General features: G+C 37.4%; 1 protein-coding gene across 2 annotated transcripts in view; it reads left to right on the plus strand.

The window, feature by feature from the left end:
• PRKG1 (protein kinase cGMP-dependent 1) overlaps nt 1-23,571 on the plus strand; it is a 1,360,211-nt gene that overhangs the window by 206,557 nt on the left and 1,130,083 nt on the right. Inside the window, exon 1 of one of the 2 annotated variants that reach the window (XM_053692227.1) lies at nt 11,277-12,093. The exons of the other annotated variant lie outside the window; for it this stretch is intronic. Within the exon in view, the coding sequence (XP_053548202.1) occupies nt 11,786-12,093 (308 nt within the window). The 5' untranslated portion in view covers nt 11,277-11,785. Of the gene's footprint in view, nt 1-11,276; nt 12,094-23,571 lie in introns of those variants that run through there. 2 annotated transcript variants of the gene reach the window in all.

The raw sequence follows: 23,571 nt of genomic DNA on the forward strand, positions 1-23,571 counted from the left end.
AAATCTGAACCTCCTTAACAGTGATCAGTTTAAAAGTTGGTTTACTTTGTGTCACTGACTGGCCAAAGCAAAGGATTTAAGATTAACTACACAAAACTTTTTAAGGAGTGAATTCCTGGATTACAAAACATGGCAAACGTTGCTAATTAAAGTATATTTTTAAATGTTCTTTAAATATTTAATTTTTATGAAGATCTTTTGCAAACAAGTGATTCATTTTTGATTAATGTATAAAAATGGCTTTATTGTCCATTTAATCACTCTATCTAGATACATTTTACAGCAAAAGCAGCCAAAATAAATAATGAACACGCACTGCATTGCTGTTTTGCTTAACACAATTTGAATTTTATGTCCCTTTCAGGTTATAGGGATTGCACACTTTTAAAATGTGTTTTCCCTAAGTGTGTTTCCAGCGACTTGCTATACCAGCTGCAGAGTAATAAATATATGGGAGGTTGCTTTGTTGGGGTTATTTTTGAAATTGCTGGTTTTGCTTATTGAAACCTTTACCCATTGTTTGCAAGAACATATACATTCAAATGGGCTGAGTCTATAGGAACAACAGATGTCTTTACCTTAGCTGTCTGTCTCTCTACACAAATGCCAATACTTGGGTACTGAAATTGTCATTATATATTGTGGTTTCAGTGAGCAAAGACAGCTATTCCAATTGCACTGATTAATCAAAGAAATCAGTTTCCAATATATATATAATTCTATGCATCAGGTCTAAAATGGTATTATGAACACATTAAGGGCAAAATACATTAGAGTGTCCATTAATAATCACTTGATGCACACAGCAGAAAGGGATTTGTTTCGAGTGGGTCATTATAGAATAGAGAAGCTAATTATTGACAATGAGGGAATAAGAAATAATTACTAACTACACCGGCTCCCCATACACTCCAGAAAACAAGTATTAACCGTATGATTATCATTATTATTATTACAAATATTAACCCTATTATTAATATTATTACAAATATTAACCCTATTATTATTATAAATATTAACCCTATTATTATTATTATTACAAATATTAACCATAACCTAAAAAGCACCCAATATCCTCACTCCCAATTATATTTCTTCCCTCATCTCCAAATACCCCAGAGCCGTCCTCTTCGATCAACCTCTGAGCTACGTCTCTCCACTCCTTTTATCTTTAAGTCCCTATACTGCCTCCAAGTCTTCTCACACGCTGCTCCTGTCCTCTGGAACTCTCTACCCCGCTCAACAAACTGTCTCCAACCTTATATAGCTTTAGATGCTATTTGAAAACCCACCTATTCAGAGAGGCTTACCGTCTCTCTGCTTTTCATCCGAACCAAAATAAATCTTGAACTGCTTTACTCACCGCTGTAACTACAATCCATGTGACAAGCTACCCCAAAAATTATGTCTCTGCACCCTCAACCTGTAGATTGTGAGCTCTTCAGAGCTCTTCCTCCCGTACTTGATTTGTTTAGTCTGTTATGTTTTTGTACCTTATCACGAGTCCTTGTCATTGTATGCCCCTATCTTTGTTCCCAGCGCTATGGAATTTTGCGGCACTATACAAATAAATAATACTAATAATAATATCTGTAACCTCATGATGAGATATCTGCTGTCTTTTGTTATAGCAGAAAATGAGAAGAGACATGGTGATGTAATGATGTCATTTGTATGGGATATAGAAAGTAAATACCTCACTCTATAGTTGTGAAATTTAAACCAACTACAATAGACTAGAAAAGAATTCTAACAAGGCTTCTATATAGGGAACAAAATGCATTTGAGAGGCATTAAAGGAACATACACATGTAGTAAGAAAATGCTTTAATGTTTTAGATGAAATTCCTATCACACTGTTGTAGCATAGAACCATGGCCTAGATTTGGAGTTTGGCGTTAGCCGTGAAAACCAGCGTTAGAGGCTCCTAACGCTGGTTTTAGGCTAACTCCTGTATTTGGAGTCACTCAAAAAAGGGTCTAACGCTCACTTTTCAGCCGCAACTTTTCCATACCGCAGATCCCCTTACGTCAATTGCTTATCCTATCTTTTCAATGGGATCTTTCTAACTCCGGTATTTAGAGTCGTGTCTGAAGTGAGCGTTAGACATCTAACAGCCAATAGAATGCGAGCTCAAACAGCCCCATTGTTTCCTATGGGGGAATCGTGCACGAGCACGTTTTTGAGGCTGGCCGCTTGCGTAAGCAACTCTGGTATTGAGAGTTGAAGCTGCGTTAAATATGCTCTACGCTCCTTTTTTGGAGCCTAACGCAGCCTTTATGTGGACTCTCAATACCAGAGTTATTTTTATGGTGCGGCCAGAAAAAAGCCGGCGTTAGCTACGCGGGTCCTTACCGACAAAACTCCAAATCTAGCCGCATGTGTTTAAAGGGACATGAACCCCATTTTTTTTCTTTCATAATTCAGATAGAGCATGCAATTTTAAGCAACTTTCTCATTTACTTTTATTATCGAATTTTCTACATTCTCTTGGTATCCTTTGTTGAAAAGCAGGGAATTAAAGGGACAGTACACTGTAAAATTGTTTTTCCATTAATGTATTTTAAATGACTTGTTATATCAACTGCAGAGTATAAAATATTTGAGAAATTCCATTTTCATGCTTATTTGTGTATATGAAGTAGCTGGTTTTGTGCTTTGAAACCACAGCCTACTACAATGGGTTGAACTTAAAGGTTATATCAGACCTCATTATGTTCTAAGTTTGTGTAAACAGACTTGCTTCCTTATCTTTTATTTGGCTGAAACACCAAAGCTCAATACATAGAGAGAACAATGGAAAATGATCATTTTATTACTTAACTATCCTGCATCCCACTGAGAGTGTAATCTCTTCTGCTGGCTGTGTATACTTAGGCTATTCAATAGCCTATACTCCAGTATTAATTTGTTCAGTATAGGTGGCGATACCACAGGCTAAATCAGCTATTTGAAATGCTGAAATTGGAATAAAGGAGCTACTTGTAACCAATTTAATACACTCTAGCAGGTTAAAAGGATCATTGGGAATAATTTAAAGGGGAGAAATTTTTTGGGTGAACTGTCCCTTTAAGCTCAGGAGCGTGCATATGTCGGCAGAACTAAATGGCAGTAATTTTCCAAGCATGCCCTAGATGCCAGCACTTTTTCCTGTCATTCTCTAGTCACGTGCACGCTACCTACCTAGGTATCCTTTCAACAAAGAATACCATGAGAATGAAGCAAATTTGATAACAGAAGTAAATTGGAAACTTTTTTTTTTATATAGCGTATGCTCTCTGAATCAAGAAAGGAACATTTTTGAGTTTCATGTCCCTTTAAATGCTAAATTGTTTGTGGGTGTCCAACTTTTTCAAATAAGGGGCCACTTTCAAATATGAGCGCATTGTTCAGTAATTTTGATTGATTCACATCTGTTCTGCTAACAGTTTCCCTTCTGTTCTGCTAACAGTTTCCCCCTTAAATCCCTAAAAGGTACCCTGTTACCTTAATTATTGTAAATAGTTTCTAAGACACAGTATCCTTTGTTTCAAAAATGCAGTTTATGTTTATTTTATGTTTTGTTGTTTGTTTTTTTTTCTCATGAAATTGCAATAGACCACTGGTTTTCAAACATGTCCTCAGTCCTCCCCAACAGGCCAGGTTTTCTGGATTATCTTGGATGAGAGCAGGTAAAATAACTATCGGCTAGATTACAAGTTTTGCGTTATGAGGGTGCGGTGCTAACTTGCACGTTATTGTCACCGCTCACTTACCTACAGCGTTGGTATTAAAGGGTTTCCTAAACCCAGCGTTATTAAGCAAGAAGTGAGCGTAGAGCAAACTTGTGCACCATACCGCACTCCAATACCAGCGCTGCTTAAGTCAGCGGTGAGCTGGTTGTACGTGCTTGTGCACGATTTCCCCATAGACATCAATGGGGAGAGCCAGCTGAAAAAAAGCCTAACACCTGCAATAAAGCAGCGTAAAGTTCAGTAACGCAGCCCCATTGATTCTTATGGGGAAACTAAATTTATGTTTACACCTAACACCCGAACATGAACCCAGAGTCTAAACACCCCTAATCTTACACTTATTAACCCCTAATCTGCCGCCCCGACATCGCCGACACCTACATTATACTTAGTAACCCCTAATCTGCCGCTCCGGACATCGCCGCCACATACATTATACTTATTAACCTCTAATCTGCTGCCCCCAACATCGCCGACACCTACATTATATTTATTAACCCCTAATCTCCCGCCCCAATGTTGCTGCAACCTACCTACACTTATTAACCCCTAATCTGCCGCCCCCAACGTCGCCTCCACCATAATAAACATATTAACCCCTAAACTGCAGCACTCCTGCATCGCAAACACTAGTTAAATATTATTAACCCTTAATCTGCCGCCCCTATCGCCGCCACCTACCTACATTTATTAACCCCTAATCTGCCGCCCCCAACGTTACCGCCACTATACTAAATTTATTAACCCCTAAACCTAAGTCTAACTCTAACACCCCCTAACTTAAATATAATTAAAATAAATCTAAATAAAACCTACTATTAATAACTAAATAATTCCTATATAAAACGAAACACTTACCTATAAAATTAACCCTAAGCTAGCTACAATATAACTAATAGTTACATTGTAGCTAGCTTAGGGTTTATTTTTATTTTACAGGCAAGTTTGAATTTATTTTAACTAGGTAGAATAGTTAGTAAATAGTTATTAACTATTTACTAACTACCTAGCTAAAATAAATACAAATTTACCTGTAAAATAAAACCTATCCTGAGTTACACTAACACCTAACCTTACACTACAATTAAATAAATTACCTACATTAAATTCAATTACCTAAATTACAAAAAAAACAAAACACTAAATTACACAAAATAAAAAAAGACATTTTCAGATATTTAAACTAATTACACCTAATCTAATAGCCCTATCAAAATGAAAAAAGCCCCCCCAAAATAAAAAAAATCCCTAGCCTAAACTAAACTACCAATAGCCCTTAAAAAGGCCTTTTGCGGGGCATTGCACCAAAGAAATCAGCTCTTTTACCTGTAAAAAAAAAAATACAAACCCACCACCCACACAACCAACCCCCCCATATAAAATCCTAACTAAAAAAACCTAAGCTCCCCATTGCCCTGAAAAGGGCATTTGGATGGGCATTGCCCTTAAAAGGGCATTTAGCTCTATTGCTGCCCAAACCCTAACCTAAAAATAAAACCCACCCAATAAACCCTTAAAAAAACGTAACACTAACCCCCGAAGATCCACTTACAGTTTTGAAGACCGGACATCCATCGTCAACAAAGCCGGGAGAAGTCCCCAACGAAGCGGCAAGAAGTCCTCAACGAAGCCGGGAGAAGTCTTCATCCAAGCCGGCAGAAGGGGTCCTCCAGACAGGCAGAAGTCTTCATCCAGATGGCATCTTCTATCTTCATCCTTCCGACGCGGAGCGGCTCCATCTTCCAGACATCTGGCGTGGAGCATCCTCTTCTTACGACGACTCCCGACGAATGAAGGTTCCTTTAAGTGATGTCATCCAAGATGGCATCCCTTAGATTCCGATTGGCTGATAGAATTCTATCAGCCAATCGGAATTAAGGTTGAAAAAATCCAATTGACTGATGCAATAAGCCAATAGGATTGAGCTTCAATCCTATTGGCTGATCCAATCAGCCAATAGGATTGAGCTGACATTTTATTGGCTGTTCCAATCAGGATTTTTTCAACCTTAATTTCCGATTGGCTTATAGAATTCTATCAGCCAATCGGAATCTAAGGGACGCCATCTTGGATGACGTCATCTAAAGGAACCTTCGATCGTCGGGAGTCGTCGTAAGAAGAGGATGCTCCACGTTGGATGTCTTGAAGATGGAGCCGCTCCACGCCGGTTGGATGAAGATAGAAGATGCCGTCTGGATGAAGACTTCTGCCCATCTGGAGGACCACTTCTCCCAGGTTGGATGAAGAATTCTCCCGGCTTTGTTGAGGACTTCTTGCCGCTACGTTGAGGACTTCTCCCGGCTTCGTTGACGATGGATGTCCGGTCTTCAAAACTGTAAGTGGATCTTCGGGGGTTAGTGTTAGGTTTTTTTAAGGGTTTATTGGGTGGGTTTTATTTTTAGGTTAGGGGTTTGGGTACTTGCAAAAGAGCTAAATGCCCTTTGAAGGGCAATGCCCATCCAAATGCCCTTTTCAGGGCAATGGGGAGCTTAGGTTTTTTTAGTTAGAGTTTTATTTGGGGGGTTGGTTGTGTGGGTGGTGGGTTTTACTGTTGGGGGTTGTTTGTATTTTTTTTCCAGGTAAAAGAGCTGATTTCTTTGGGGCAATGCCCTGAAAAAGGCCCTTTTAAGGGCAATTGGTAGTTTAGTAACTATTCTACCTAGTTAAAATATATACAAACTTGTCTGTAAAATAAAATTAAACCCTAAGCTAGCTACAATGTAACTATTAGTTATATTGTAGCTAGCTTAGGGTTTATTTTACAGGTAAGTATTTAGTTTTAAATAGGAATTATTTAGTTATTAATAGTAGGTTTGATTTAATTTAATTATATTTAAATTAGTGGGTGTTAGGGTTAGGGGTTAATAACTTTAGTATAGCGGCGGCGACGTTGGGGGCGGCAGATTAGGGGTTAATAAATGTAGGTAGGTGGCAGCAATGTTAGGGACGGGAGATTAGGGGTTAATACTATTTAACTAGTGTTTACGATGCGGGAGTACGGTGGTTTAGGGGTTAATATGTTTATTATAGTGGTGGAAATGTTGGGAATGGCAGATTAGGGGTTAATAATTTTATTTTAGTGTTTGCAATGCGGGAGGGCCTCGGTTTAGGGGTTAATAGGTAGTTTATGGGTGTTAGTGTACCTTTTAACACTTTAGTTATGAGTTTTATGTTACAGCTTTGTAGCGTAAAACTCATAACTACTGACTTTAGAATGCGTTACGAATCTTGACGGTATAGGGTGTATCGCTCACTTTTTGGCCTCCCAGGAAAAGCTTGTAATATCGGCGCTATGAAAATCCCATTGAAAAAAGACTTTACGCAATTTGCGTAAGTTGATTTGCGTTATGGCCAAAAAAGTGTGCGGTGCCCCTAAACCTGCAAGACTCGTAATAGCAGCGGTAGTGAAAAAGTAGCGTTATAACCTGATAACGCTGCTTTTTCACCATAACGCAAAACTCGTAATCTAGCCACATGTTTACTAATAAGCTGATTATTTCACCTGTGCTCTAGTTCAGATATCCTCAAAATGTAGTCTGTTAGGGAGGCATGAGTGCAATAGACCCAAAGTGCAAAGAAAATTTGAGATTAAGAACTGGAATTTTAGATATAGGTGTGTAGTGTACATTCTATCAAATTAGAACCACTAAAATCTAGAAGAGTTTTTGTAAAAGAAATAAAACAAAAAAAAAACCCAAGACAGCATTTGCTAAATCTTTCTATAGGAATAGAATATGCCCTACTATTTATCTGGATAGGGATAAACTATGTCTGTTGTGTACAATTTAATGCAGTACAATGCCACTCTGAGGTCTGCAAAATAACATATTTATTCCAACAAAGAAATGATTAATACACACTGGATGATATCTGCTTTGTTTTTTCCGAGGGGTAAAGGATAATTAACCCTGTATTGCCAAAAAGCCAAACAGAGCCCCTGCAGTGTTAATGACAATGAGAACACATGGAATGAAAGAGAATCACAGGAAATGCAGTTTTTAGCTGCTCATAATAAATACATAGTTCTCAATGCTGTACCTCCCTATTAATAAACATGTAGATGCATACAGTGTTTATTAACCATTTCAGTGCGGGTTGAAATTAAATTATCTCTTTTCGACCAGAATAGCCCATTTTGAGACAGTATTACAATAAACAAAAATAATGGTATATAGAAAGGTATTGTTTTTCTTTCTTTCTTTCTTTCTTTTTTCTTTATGATTTAGCCCATTATGCGTGGAGCACTAAAGTTTGTGCACAAGCTTTAAAGGGTTTATTGCAGCTGATATGTGTGTATATATTAATTGTATTTATGTATTTATATGTGTGTGTATATATGTATTTATGTATTTATATGTGTGTGTATATATGCATTGTATTTATGTATTTATATGTGTGTGTATATATGTATTTATGTATTTATATGTGTGTGTATATATGTATTTATGTATTTATATGTGTGTGTATATATGTATTGTATTTATCTATTTATATGTGTGTGTATATATGTATTGTATTTATGTATTTATGTGTGTGTATATATGTATTGTATTTATGTATTTATATGTGTGTGTATATATGTATTGTATTTATGTATTTATATGTGTGTGTATATATATATTGTATTTATGTATTTATATGTGTGTGTATATATGCATTTATGTATTTATATGTGTGTATATATGTATTTATGTATTTATATGTGTGTGTATATATGTATTTATGTATTTATATGTGTGTGTATATATGTATTTATGTATTTATATGTGTGTATATATGTACTGTATTTATGTATTTATATGTGTGTGTATATATGTATTGTATTTATGTATTTATATGTGTGTGTATATATGCATTTATGTATTTATATGTGTGTGTATATATGTATTTATGTATTTATATGTGTGTATATATGTACTGTATTTATGTATTTATATGTGTGTGTATATATGTATTGTATTTATGTATTTATATGTGTGTGTGTATATATGTTTTTACAGACATATATACACATATAAAGACATAAATAAATATGTTCACATATATAGACATATCTAGAAGGGCATTGGAGCCCTTTGTAGTTAAGTAGATGAAAACATGTAAATGGATATTTATGCAATATTCATATTTAATAAAGTGTTATACTTCTTATTTACTGTAAATATTTCACATTCCAATGTTCTACACTTAGCAGAATATGTTGTCACAAGAGCTGCTGGTGCAATGCTGAATACGGAGAGCGTATTGCTCTCTGCATTCAGCGAGGTCTGTCGGACCTGATCCGCACTTTTTGGATCAGGTCCGACAGACCTTTGTTAAATAGACCCCAATATCTTGTTTAAAAGAAAGTGATATTCACTCCCTATGGAAAAAATTCGCTATAACATAATATGTAAATCTAACACAGTATATAATCGTGCTGCTTAAGTATAGATATAGTGTACCCGTGTCACTATTAAAAGTATTAGAAAGAAAGCGAAAATCAATAATAGATAAATGGCGCACCGATATGTATTGTCTCTATGAAAAAGTCAATGAATAATTTGAATTGACGTTGACCAATAATTGGTACAGTTCGCTTCTAGAGATATTCCTCTAGCAGAAATCATACAATAGTAAGATATTTCTGCTTACCAGAACTGACCCCAATCTTATGAGGCTCTAATGTGACATATTACGTGAAATATATCAAGGTACATACGAATATGCGATCCAGTTTGTGCACAATTCGGGTGTTAAAGTTTTTTTCCACATTTATTTGCTCCATTGACTTCAATAGGGGAATAATTGAATGCGGTCGCAATATTCTAAATCTGGGTTTTGATGGTCTTCGGGTTTGTGCACGAGTGAAAAGTTTTCTTCTAACTCATAATACCAGTGCGCAAAAAAACAAACTTGTAGCGCAGTCAACTCTCGAGCTGGAGCGTTAATTATTGCTCCACTTGTAATTGTCCCTTAATAGTGGAAAGCAAGCAAAAAAGAACTAAGAATGAAATGAATTAAAATACTGTTAAGCTTAAACCATTGTAGAGTTAGTTTTATAAATATATAACAGGAGAGACAGTTCAGATATTTCAGTTATCAGTACAAAAAGAAAATGTTAATAGCATTGTTTATTAAAGGGACAGTCTTGTTTACTACAAACTATTATTTTTATTTGTTAATAAAAATTATTTGTTAACCCTTACAAAGGGTTAAACACATAGCCATACCATTCCTGAGTAGAACACAGCTGATGACTGGCAACTACTTGTGTGTGCTGCTTTTGATTGGCTCACCAACTGTGTGTGTATCACAAATGGTTATTGGTTTTGCTTTATTGATATAACATAGTTACTATTCTACAGTTACTTTTAAGAAGCTTCCCAGTTCCCACATTGCTACCCTTCTGTCTATTGAGACCAATTGTTAGCCATACTGCTTTCTTGGCATTTCAGGGGCTGGTAAATAAGAAAGAGACAATAACTCAGTTAAGCCTTGCTTTGCAATCACAGCAGAGGTTGGAGAGTTTTGCCTTTTAACAAGATAAGTTAAATATGTTTCTCTACAGTGGCAGTAAATGTATTTGCAGCGCCTAACTAAGGAATTACCTGCAAAAGTAGTTAAATAGTTAAAAAATCTTTATGCATTAACTATACTGGCAGCAAATGACTTAATTGATCTTTAATTAAAATCCTTAGAGGTTGTAAAGGTGTTAATAGCTTCCATGTGACTTCCCAGGCTGATACAACACTGATATTAATTATCCATGTTTTAATGTGTGCAAAGGCAGTGTGGTTAATATATCAGATGCAAGGACTTCAGAAGCAGCAAAGGAGTTAACCATCCAAGGGCAATTCCTACGTTGGCAGTGACTAAGCTATTAGCTGTCTGTGCAATGACTTCAGAGACAGTGAATGGGGTTAATAACCCATACAATATACAATACCTGCAGAGGCTTTGAAGGAGGTAATGACTCTATGTGCAATAGCTTTAGGGAGTAGTGAAGGAGTTAATCATCCCTACAGTATGTGCTGCCTGAAAAGATAGTGCATTAATTTATAACTCCAGTGCAATGACATCAAAGGCAGCTGAAGAGTTAATCATCCCAACATAATGCCCACACTGGCAGTAAATGGGGTTAATAATCCCAGAGGCAGTGATGTTGATAGGCATCCCTATGTAATAACTGCTGAGGCTGTCAAAGAGTTAACTATTCTTATACCATCAATGCAGCTGCAATGAAAGAGTTAGCAGCCTTGTATGCTATAAGAGCAGAACTGGGCAGTGGGCTTCAGCTCAGAGCAGGGAGGATCTGAGCCTGCAGACGCCCCTTTCTGTCTGTGTGTGTGTGTCTCTGCTCCCTGGTGCTTCTTTCTCTCCCTCGCTTCCCTTCCCAGCCTGACGCAGGCAGATCGAAATCAAACCTCAACAGCAGTCCAGCTCACTCTAATCCTAGTATTTCTGGCAGAGGGAGGGAATTATTTCTTGTAGTTGGAGACCATGCATGCAAATGTTCCCCGTCTGTGCCTCTGACTGCTGCCACACAGAGTAGCAGTCAAATGCAGAGAAGTGGACAAGAAGACAATCTCAGTTCCACAACTGGAGAGTGACCTGTGGCTTGGAATCAGGTTTCTATCAAGTCTTCTTTGGAAAGGGATCTATTGCAGCAAGGATTGGAGACCTGGATCTTCTGTTGTAAAGTGCTCATAGCTGGGGCTAAGGGGGTGGTGAAATCTGACTCACCCTAAGAGTCACCAAGGGGCAATACTCATGATTTTGAGATGAAATTACATCTTTACCTGGGATACTAAGTTGCCAAGGAAACTGGAAGTTGCCTTGGGGAACTCTGCAGTCAACACTTGAGATTCCGATAGGGGAACTAGGAGCCTTTTTTTTCCCAAAAAGTAGACACACTATATTGGCAGGATCTAAAAAGGTTGAGTATAATTTCTGCAAGAAATCAAAGTTGGATAAAGTAGGAAGGAGCTGATCCTCTGGTTGTGGGGTTTACAAGAGTCGAGAAGACGACAAAGGGAGCAAGAAAGGCAGCAGGAGCCCCTGCTGGGAATATGGGCACTTTGAGGGACTTGCAATATGCTTTGCAGGAAAAGATAGAGGAGCTTAGGCAGAGGGATGCTCTCATAGATGAGCTGGAGCTAGAGTTAGACCAGAAGGATGAGCTCATTCAAAGGTTACAGAATGAGCTGGATAAGTATCGCTCTGTGATCAAACCAGCAACCCAACAAGCTCAGAAACAGACCTCCAACACCTTGGGGGAGCAGAGGACCAAGAGGCAGGCTATTTCAGCAGAGCCAACTGCTTTTGACCTGCAGGATCTCAGCCATGTCACTCTACCTTTCTACCCCAAGAGCCCACAGTAAGCCTTGTGTCCATGTCTTTGCTAGTTCAGTGGTCTCTGTTGTGTCTGTCCATCCACCTGTGTATAGACAATCTTCTGCACCTTGCTTTCCATTTCTCTTCTCATCCTCTGAAATAATATGTTCACTAACACTTCTGTTGGGGCTATTGTGCACATTTCCCAAACAAATCCACAGTAACTGCACCCATCTATGTGTTGTTGTCACGTCAAGGTATGTGAAACTATACAGACTTTTCTGTTGGATTTCTGTATGTCAGACACACTGGCCACTCTATCACTGCAATATATGTAACCCTGTGCAACTTAAGTCTATTGTATCAGTGAAGCACTATGTTATACCCTAGTCAATGCACTTGTTAGGACCCCAGGGAGCCAATGCATAATAAGGAGACCAAATAATGAATGTCTTTATTTTTGAATAGGGGATCCTCTACACCAGTATTTATTATTTTTGCTGCACTGTCCATTTACACAATAATACCTTAAAGAATCAGGTTTAATGTATGGACATGGTACTAAATTGTTGTTTAGCTGGAAAAGGAGATGAAAATTAAAATCTGTTGAGTTAGTGATGATATTTACTAGGTTCTCATTCTCAATAAAATTGTATACAATTACAGATACCAAGGGGTTAACTAGGGAAAAACACAGGTAAGAAGTTACTGCAGTATTCTCTAACATTGTGCAGCTTTGCAGGAAAATGGAAGCAGTTTTAGTTGTCATTGAACTGCTTCAACATTTTATTTAATTTAAATAATTTCTTATAAAATATATTTGTACATTTTTGTCATTAATTAGGGTAATGGGAATTAGTCTTCCTATATATATATATATATATATATGTAAATAATTTCTGGTGTATTTATTAATTAGTTTACAATTATAATCAGATTGTATTTGCCATTTTATATTAGTACATTAGCGTAGCAGATTATGATGCATTTACATTACATTTAAAAAGTAACACCCAGAATGCTGCAGAACACCAGAAATGGAATCTAAAACATTTCCCTTGTTTTTATATAGATATTCTTTGTTGCACACTTCTGTGAGAAAAGCTGTTTGTGGTCAGTATTATACAAAGCATTCTCGCAAACCCACGTGGTAAAACATTCAGTCTGCATTGGCTGAGTCCCCCATCCATAACATAGATCAATGAGAGGTTATATGGTTTGTCTAATTGAAATTATAGTGTAAATTTAAGTGATCTTCTGCAGCTATTAAAGAATAAATTTGGAAGCTGTCATATTAATTCATGTATCTCCATAAGAATGAACAAATTTATATTCTAAGTCTGATAGAAAACCTGGAATTAACCTAGTACATTTTTTTTTAAAAGTCATCATTATCAGTGTGATTAAATGTAGATTTACTTGCTGTCCCCAAATAAATGTCTTTAAATAGGAGTATTTGTTATTCTGTCAACAGAAAAAAATCACCTTTTTAGTAAGGTTAACAGGTTGCAATGCATGCTGTTTTTAGCATAATGTGCCTGTAACTCTGAAGATGAAAATGGATTCAACTGCAGTTTCAATTTCAGTCATTTTCAGGCAATACCAAAAAGCTTTTTAACATTTGTTAGAGGGCTGTACATACATAAAAGTCATGCAGTGCTATCGTTTTATTCATTACAGTGCACACAATGCTGTTCATCACATTTATATATATCCAGCATTACTGAATGCAGTTTATATTATCAAAGCGTGGGTTAGTTGAATAAATTCCCCAGAGAGAGTGATAAAATCCTTTAGAATTGTAAAATAACAGGAGGGAGACTTTCTCAAATCCATGGTGACTGCCAATGTCAGTCACTGAAGGAATGTAAAAAAAAAAAAAGGAATCTTGACAATTCTGAACAATATTCCTTTTTTTTATATTTATCATCATGATTTTGGCAGCTTTTGTAAGAGACAATGTATCAAAACAGATCTATACATATAGACCTTAATGCTTGTGTTTATAATCTCATTTACTATTCTGTTTATTATTAAGATACTGTTTTATAGGTAGCATAGCATCTTTACTTTTTCTTTTTAAAATAAATATGTGTTAATTATTTATTTTTGCTCATTAATTGCTGCTGAATTCCTGATGTGGACAGCAGTAGAAAACAATATGTTTGCATTGTTGATGTCGGACCCTTTTGAAGCATGACAGTATTTTGTGCTGTCTGCCTAGCAATGGTGGTTCTGCATGGTTACCTAGCAACAGGAGGCTAACAGTGGAATGTTGTTCTCTCAAGCATGGAATCATCATATTCCTTTACTCTCTTTTCCATCTTTATCTTTTTTTTCCAGCTAATACTTCTTTCTTGCTTACTCCCCAGTCTGTATTTATTCCTTCTTTCCTGATCAAATAATCATGTTTTCTCTGATTTGCCCTATCATCTTGCTTTAATACTTCTAGATACTTTAAATAAATACACTCCAGTGAGTTACAAATTGTTCATTATTTTTTTTTAATGATTTTGCTATTGCTTTTGGTTCATCATTTCTCAGTTTTCTATTAACACTACATTGTCCTTAAACACATATTATATTTCTTAAGTTGACAATACTGTACACACCTATTTAATTACAACTATTATATACTGATTATATATATAAAGGGACATGAAAGGGCAAATAGAAAATTCTCTAATATGTTAGAACATTTTATTATTGCATATAATTTATGTGTTTCACCCCTGCAAATGGATTAAATGCATAGTTAAAGTCAGCTCCAGAGAAGCAATGCACTACTGGTGAGGTAGGCGAAAACATCTGGTGAACCTATGACAAGATACACGTGTGTAGCCACCAATCACCAGCTAGCATCCAGTAGTGCATTACTGCTACTGAGCATATGTACATATGTTTTTCAACAAAGAATATCAAAACAAAGTAAATATAATTATAGAAGTGAATTTTAGTGTCTTAAAACTGCACCTTTTTAGTGTCTTAAAACCCTGTTTTTGAATCATGAAAGTTTAATTTTGACTTTCGTGTCCCTTTACACTAAGGGCTTGACTTATGAAGCTACGGCAGACAGGGGCGTACATATGCACCCCTATCCACCGCAGCTCGCCTATGACAGACTGAATTCTGCTGGCGGAATTAAGCATTGCACAAGAACGCTATTTTGCCACCCCCTGCCTGCGCACAGCCAATCACGCACGGGCAGGAGCTGTCAATCTCCACGGTCGGACGAGATCATGGAGATTGAAATTCTCCACCTAAGAGATGGAGAAGAGTTAGGGAAGCAGCTGTCTGAGGGCCCCTACTTGATAAATACAGACTGCAGGTTCTCTTGTGAGAGTCTGCAGTCATAGGCAGGTGAAGCCTTTGATAAAGCGAACTCAGAGGGCCGCTGCTTGATAAATATAGACTGCAGGTTCTCTTGTGAGAGCCTGCAGTCATAGGCAGGCAAAGCCTTTGATAAAGCGAACTCAGAGGGCCGCTGCTTGATAAATATAGACTGCAGGTTCTCTTGCGAGAGCCTGCAGTCATAGGCAGGCGAAGCCTTTGATAAAGCGAACTCCCAAGTCCCCTTATTGGAGAGAACAATATTCTCTCACCTCAAACCTTATGCATCATGAGTGTAAATTATTGACCGTATTATTGTTTAAAAAGATAGATAATCCCTTTATTACCCATTCCCCAGTTTTGCATAACCAACACGGTCATATTAATATACTATTTACCTCTGTGATTACCGTGTATCTAAGCCTCTGCAGACTGTCTCCTTATTTCAGTTCTTTTTACAGACTTGCATTTTAGCCAATTAGTGCTGACTTATAAATAACTCTATGGGAGTGAGCATATATGGCACACATGAACTAGCATGGTCTAGCTGTGAAAACTATCAAAATGCACTGAGATAAGAGGTGGCCTTCAAGGGCTTAGAAATCAGCATATGAGCCTACCTAGGTTTAGCTTTCAACTATGAATACCAAGAGAACAAAGCAAATTTGATAAAAGTAAATTGGAAAGTTGTTTAAAATGACACGCCCTATCTGAATCATTAAAGTTATGACTAGACTGTCCCTTTAAAGGGACTGAAACCCATGTTTTTTCTTTCCTGATTCAGACAGATCATACAATTTTAAACAGTGTTCCAATTTACTTCTATCATAAAATTTGCTTCATTTTATTGGTAACCAATGTTGGTGGAGCAACAATGCACTACTGGGAGCTCATCAGGTGAGCCAATAAAAAGAAACATACATGTACAGTCACCAATCAGCAGCAAGCTCAATATAGTGCTTAGCTGCTCCTGATCCCACCTAGGTATGATTTAAAGGATACCAAGAGACGGAAGCAAAAATATAAAATAAGTCAATTGGAAAGTTGTGTGCTCAATTTAAATCATGACAGGAAGAAATTTGGGCTTTATGTCTCTTTAATGATTTAAATCTCAAATGATCTATCATCTTAAAGCAATTTTACATTGTTGCATGTAAAATATTAAAGAACAACACAGAGAATGGGCAGTTGAGGATATAAATAGTGTAGAATAATGAATTCAGGTTATATATATATATATTTGTGCAAAGAGAGGAAGGCACTCACCGGTCTTGACATAGGGAATTATTTATTCCTTTAACATAGCGTAATGTTTCGGGGTGTTACCCCCATTTTCAAACAGACAACCATACCCAACCACAAAACAGATCCTTAAATACCCTCTTACCACAATCACCCAGTGCAGGTGTTGCTCGGCACGGAGCGCGCATCATCACGCTGCGCCCATATCCTAGCAACCACTAGTAAACAAACATCTATGTGACAAGCGTGTATTAAAAACAATATTGCTGACAATATCACTAAATGGCTACGGTATATCAGTATGGTTATTCTGAATATAACATAGAGCAGGGCTCGACAAACCCAGGAGCCACTGGCTCCTAGAATTTTACCCCTGGCTCCTAACTTTTTGGGTTATTCTCCAAATGTCTATATACAAATCCAACGGCCTGGCTCCTAAAAATATGCCTGGCTCCTAAATATTCTTACTGGCTAGTAATTTTGAAACACATTTGTCAAGCACTGACATAGAGTATTTGATTGGTAGATCTAGTAGGTCTCTTAAGGGACAGTGCTAGCTCTGAATTTAGTGATATTGTCAGCAATATTGTTTTTAATACACGCTTGTCACATAGATGTTTGTTACTAGTGGTTGCTAGGATACGGGCGCAGCATGATGATGTGTGCTCTGTGCCGCCCTCCCTGCCGAGCAACACTTGCACTGGGTGATTGTGGTGTAAGAGGGTATTTAAGCATCTGTTTTGTGGTTGGGTCTGGTTGTCTGTTTGAAAACGGGGGTAACACCCCGAAACATTACGCTATGTTAAAGGAATAAATAATTCCCTATGTTAAGACCGGTGAGTGCCTTCCTCTCTTTGAACATATTGGATTCTTTCTGACGTGCACGTGTTTGGATACCGTGAGTGCTAGGCTACACTGCAGAAGTTATATATATATATATATATATATATATATATATATTGATATTGATATTGATAGCTACATATGTTTGACTGGTGTAATCACTTGATATTTGCAAAATCAGAATTAGGTGCCTTTTTTTCAGCCACAAATCCAGTACTCCAAGATTCCTGTGTTTTATGTGATTGCCCTAATTTGGCAATTTAGTCATGCTTTCCTTCCTCTAACCATCTCTTTCCTAAAATAAATTGCAAAATATTTCTCCTACCATCACAACTCGACTCTGAACTATAGGCTACTCCTCAGACTGTACCAACACTACTAACACAACTCCTACCATCACATCTCCATCCTAAACTATAGGCCAGTCCCCAGATTGTACCAACTCTTTCAGCACAACTCCTACCATCACAACTCCACCCTAAACTATAGGCCACTCCCCAATCTGTACAAACTCTACCATCACAACTCCTACCATCACAACTCCATCCTTAACTATAGGCTACTTTCCAGATTGTACCAACTCTTTCTACCAACACAACTCCTATTATCACAACTCCATCCTAAACTATAGGCCAATCCCCAGACTGTACCAATTCTACCAATATAACTTCTACCATCACAACTTCATCCTAAACTATAGGCCACCCCCCAGACTGTACCAACTCTTCCAGCACTACTCCACTCTAAACTATAGGCCACACCCCAGACTGTACCATCTCTACCAGCACAACTCCCACCATCACAACTCCATCCTAAACTATAGGCCACTCCCCAGACTGTACCAACTCTTCCAGCACAACTTTTACCATCACAACTCCATCCTAAATGATAGGCTATTTCCCAGACTGTAACAACTCTACCAACACAACTCCTATTATCACAACTCCATCCTAAATGATAAGCCAATCCCCAGACTGTGAGAATTCTACCAATACAACTTCTACCATCACAACTCCATCCTAAACTATAGGCCACTCCCAAGACTGTACCAACTCTTTCAGCATAACTCCTACCAAACTCCACCCTAAACTATAGGCCACTCCCCAATCTGCACCAACTCTACCAACACAACTCCTACCATCACAACTCCATCCTAAACTATAGGTCACTCCCCAGACTGAACCAACTCTTCCAGCACAACCTCTACAATCACAACTCCATCGGAAATGTTAGGCTATTTCCCAGACTGTAACAACTCTACCAACACAACTCCTATTATCACAACTCCATCCTAAACTATATGCCAATCCCCAGACTGTACCAGTTCTACCAATATAACTTCTACCATCACAACTTCATCCTAAACTATAGGTCACCCCCCAGACTGTACCAACTCTTCCGGCACAACTCCACTCTAAACTAAAGGCCACACCCCAGACTGTACCAACTCTACCAGCACAACTCCCACCATCACAACTCCACCCTAAGCTATAGGTCACTCCCCAGACTTTACCAACTCTACCAACACAAATCCTACCATCACAACTCTACCTTGAAACATAGACTACTATCCTGACTGTACCAACTTTACTAACACAACTATTGCAAATGCACCATAAACTATAGGCCACTCCCCAGACCATACCAACTCTGCCAACACTACTCCTACCATCATAGCTCCACCCTGAAACTGAACCATAGGCCACTCAAAGACTATACCAACTCTACCAACACAACTCCTACCATCACAACTCCACCCTTAACCATAGGCCACTCCCCAGATTATACCAACACAACTTCTACTATCGCAACTTTATCCTGAACTATAGGCTATTCCTTAGACTGTACCGACTTTACCCACACAACTCCTACAATCACAACTCCACCCTTAACCATAGATCACTCCCCAGAGTGTACCAATTCTACCAATACAATGCCTACCATCACAAATACACCCTGAACCATGGGCAACACCCCAAGCCATACCAACTCTACCAACACAACCCCTACCATCACAAATCCACCCTAAACCATAGGTCACACCCCAGACTGTACCAACTCTATCAAAAGAATACAAAGACTCCGCCCCTTCACTCTGAATTAATGCAGCTTTAGGAGATATGTGTTTATAATGTTTTTGAAACACATTGATTGCATGTGTTGTTGACATTACATTTTATAATAATGTACATAAACATGATCTGGTTTCCTAACATAATAAAAAGTATGTTCCTTCCCAAAGTTGACTTTGCAAATATCCAAAAAAGTTGCAATGTCTGCAAAACTCTGGCATTTCCTAGTAGTATAGGAGGGTCCAGTGTTCTCTGTTTATGAAATTTGCAGGACACCATATGTAATCTGCTTTCTGAAGCACCTTGTTCTATTGAAATAGGCACTAAGTAAGTGCACAAATGGAGATGCCTTTTTTTATCAAAAAATCATGTGTCGCACCATCTCCTTCATCCAGGAATTGCTCGTGAGAACATTAATTGAAATCTTTTTTTCTCTCTGTAGTCACACACATGGGTCAAATCTTTCAGCTCAGGAAATATCTGAATAGTTCAAAGTCTTCTATTAATAGATTTGAAAAAGCTTGATAAAAGAACAAGTTACTCGCTCATTTGCGTTGGGAAGCACACATTTTTGAAAAATGAATGTTTCTTTCTTTAATAATTCTGCTTTGTTATTGTTATGCTTGGGAGTTGTAACCTTGTCCAACAATAGAATTCTGAGGGTTGTCCTAGTCAATTAATGAGCAGTACGAGGGACATGAAACCCGATTCAATTTACTTCTATTATCTAATTTGTTTGGTTGAAATGCATACCTAGGTTAGATCAGGTGCAGCACTACCGGGCGCTAGCTGCTGATTGGTTGCTGCACATATATGCCTCTTGTCAGTGGCTTATCTGATGTGTTCAGCTAGTTCCCAGTAGTGCAATGCTGCTAATCAACAAAGGATACCAAAAAAATGAAAGAAATTTGATCATAGAAGCACATTGGAAATCTGCTTAAAATTGTATGGTCTATCTGAATAATGATCCCTCTAAACGCTAGGGAATGTAAACAACCACACACAAGAACTATTTTAATATTTTAATTGCTGCTCTTTAAAGGAATATAAAACCCAACATATTTATTTTATGATTCAGATAGAGCATGCTATTTTTTTTTTAAAACTTTCTAATGTATTTCTATGATCAATTTTCTTTGTTCTCTTGATTTCTTTTGTTGAACAGCAGGTACATGTAATTAAGAGCCGGCCCGTTTCTGCGGCACTATATATGGCACAAGTTTTGCAAGAGCACTAGAGGGCAGAACTATTTCTTGCCATATAGTGACACAGATGCCTACCTAGGTATCTCTTCAGCACAGAATATCATCGGAGCAAAGCAAATTTGATAATAGAAGTAAATTGGAAACTTTTTTAAAAATGCTATGCTCTGTCTGAATCACAAATGAACATTTTTGGGTTTCATATCGGTTTAATATATTTTTAGATTTTTCTGTTTTGTTTTTGTTGTTTGTTAAATACAAAGAACCTTGCAATATCTCACTAGTGGGATGATTCCAGCAGAGTTTGGCTATTTTGCGGCACTACAGGGGATATACAAAAAGAACGCAAGCAGTTCCGACCACATTCAGTACTGTTCAGTCTTTCTGATACTCATCTGCAGTGACTTTGATAACAAGGATTAATGACAGTAGTAGATTTGATTCACTGTATCAAGAACATTATACAAATTAAATCATTCGATTAGTAGCTTAGCTCCAATATTTAATTTAAAGGGACACTACAGTCAAAAGTAAAGGACCACTAAACATAGTAGAGTTGCATAATCAAATGAAGGAAACTGTGAAAGTTGTGAGAAACAAATCTACTATTCATTTAAAATTAAAAACTAAACTTATTATTTTCTTATTATTTTTTAAAGAGATTGGTTCTGTACTAAACATTACTTTCTGTTTTGATGTTTGTGGGTTGTTTAAAGATTTAGGGGGAGATTTATCAAGCAGCCGATGTTTCTGGCTCACTGGAAAGCTGCGGTCACAAGACCGTTGCTCCATAACTTGTCCACCACCTTTTAGGTGGCGGACTACAATCATTCTGACCAGATGATTGACACCCCCTGCTAGCGATCGATTGGCCGTGAATGTGCAGGGGGAGGCAGTGCACAAGCATTTCTTGGGAAATGCTTGTGCAATGTTAAATGCCGACAGTGCGAACCATGTCCGCTCAACATTTGTTAAATCTACCCCATAGTATACTCAGATGAGCAGCTGAATTCATAATATTAAAAGCTGCCGCAAGAACAAACTTTCAAATGGGCTGAGCTCTCTCCCACTCCCTAAAGGGGGTTTATTTCTGATGCTGCCTCTTGATTGGGTAACTTTCCTATAGCCAGTATTGCAATATTAAAATTTTCAATAAATCAGTTTTACTGTAACATTTTTCTCCCATACATTTTTTACCATGTTTAAACATTACTTTGTCTTATGCATATGTGTGTGTGTGTATGTGTGTCTGTATGTCTGTGTGTGTGTGTGTGTGTGTATATGTGTGAGTGTGAGTGTGTGTGTATGTGTGTCTGTATGTCTGTGTGTGTGTGTGTGTGTGTGTGTGTATATGTGTGAGTGTGTGTGTGTGTATATGTGTGAGTGTGAGTGTGTGTGTATATGTGTGAGTGTGAGTGTGTGTATATGTGTGTGTGTGTGTGTGTGTCTGTATGTCTGTGTGTGTGTGTGTGTGTGTGTGTATATGTGTGAGTGTGTGTCTCTGTGTCTATTTGTATGTGTGTGTGTGCATCTGTATGTGTGTATGTGTTTATGTGTGAGTCTGTGTGTGTGTCTGTATGTCTGTGTGTGTGTCTGTATGTGTGTGTGTTTGCCTGTATGCATAATGCATGCCAAATATCCCAAGTATTAAAAAATGCTAAGATAAACATTTACTGAATATTTACTAGAAGATAATTTAGCATTGAAAAAGAAAGCTTCTATAAATAAACAGCAGATTTCCTAATATTAAGTAAAAAAAATGTATATACATTTTGTATTTGAAGTGGACCAGCTGTGTTCGCTGACTTGAATTGTATGTCTCTTGTTAGATTCTTTCACCGCTCGCTGATTTCTTTCATACCCTTGAAATGATTTTGGCTCAGGAGGTAACAGATAGTTTTCAAGGTATTATTAAGTATAACAATCATGATCTATTTTGTTCAACCATTTTTTTTTCTGTTCCCGCAATGCAAGTTTATTCTCAGACTCCTGGTCTCGTAAGGAACAGCTCTGTGGTATGTCTCTAGGGAGAAAAACTTTTCTATAGCAATATTTTGCCCTTTTAAGGAAAATGGCTGGAGTTAGTCTGTGCAGAGAGAGATGTCGGTATATTTTTACAAGTCAGTGAAAGAAAAATCATTGTCACATTTATCTTCCTGTCAAACACATACTGTAGACACTTTATTTCACTTTTTAAACTTTTTGCATCATCTTTTTAAAAGATACAAAGGGTAGATACAAAATAGATTATTGCATTACACATCTGCACAATTCAAATACATTAGATTAGTTTTTTTTCCCAAAGAATACCAAAGGCAACAGTATATCTAGTGGAATGAGGGATAATGGGTAAAGATACACATACATATGTCTCATCAATGGTTCACCAGATGTGTTCAGCTAGGTCCCAGTAATGCATTGCTGCATTGCAGGGGTTAAGGGGATACAAAACAATCTGTTTATTGTTGTAATAAGAAAACACTAAGCAGTGGGTTGTTTTTAAAAGGGATAGTAAAGTAAAAAAGGAACTTGAATTGATTGGCTAGAACATGACATTTTAAATAACTTTCTATTATAAATGTTGCTTTGTTCTCTCTGCATCTTTTGTTAAAGAGTAATCCTAGGTGTGCTCAGGAGTGTGCACATGTCTTTAGCATTCTAGGTGGCAGTGTCTTCAAGTATGTATAAAAATGGTAAAAACATTGTTGCAAACACTGCTACCACTAAAAACACATGCACGCTCCTACGCTTCTATCAGCCTATCTAGCTTTATTCTTCAACAAAAGATTTCAAGAAAATAAAGCAAATTTGATTATAGAAGTAAATTAGAAA

Source organism: Bombina bombina, chromosome 9 (genome assembly GCF_027579735.1).
Source record: "Bombina bombina isolate aBomBom1 chromosome 9, aBomBom1.pri, whole genome shotgun sequence".
Taxonomy (NCBI): domain Eukaryota; kingdom Metazoa; phylum Chordata; class Amphibia; order Anura; family Bombinatoridae; genus Bombina; species Bombina bombina.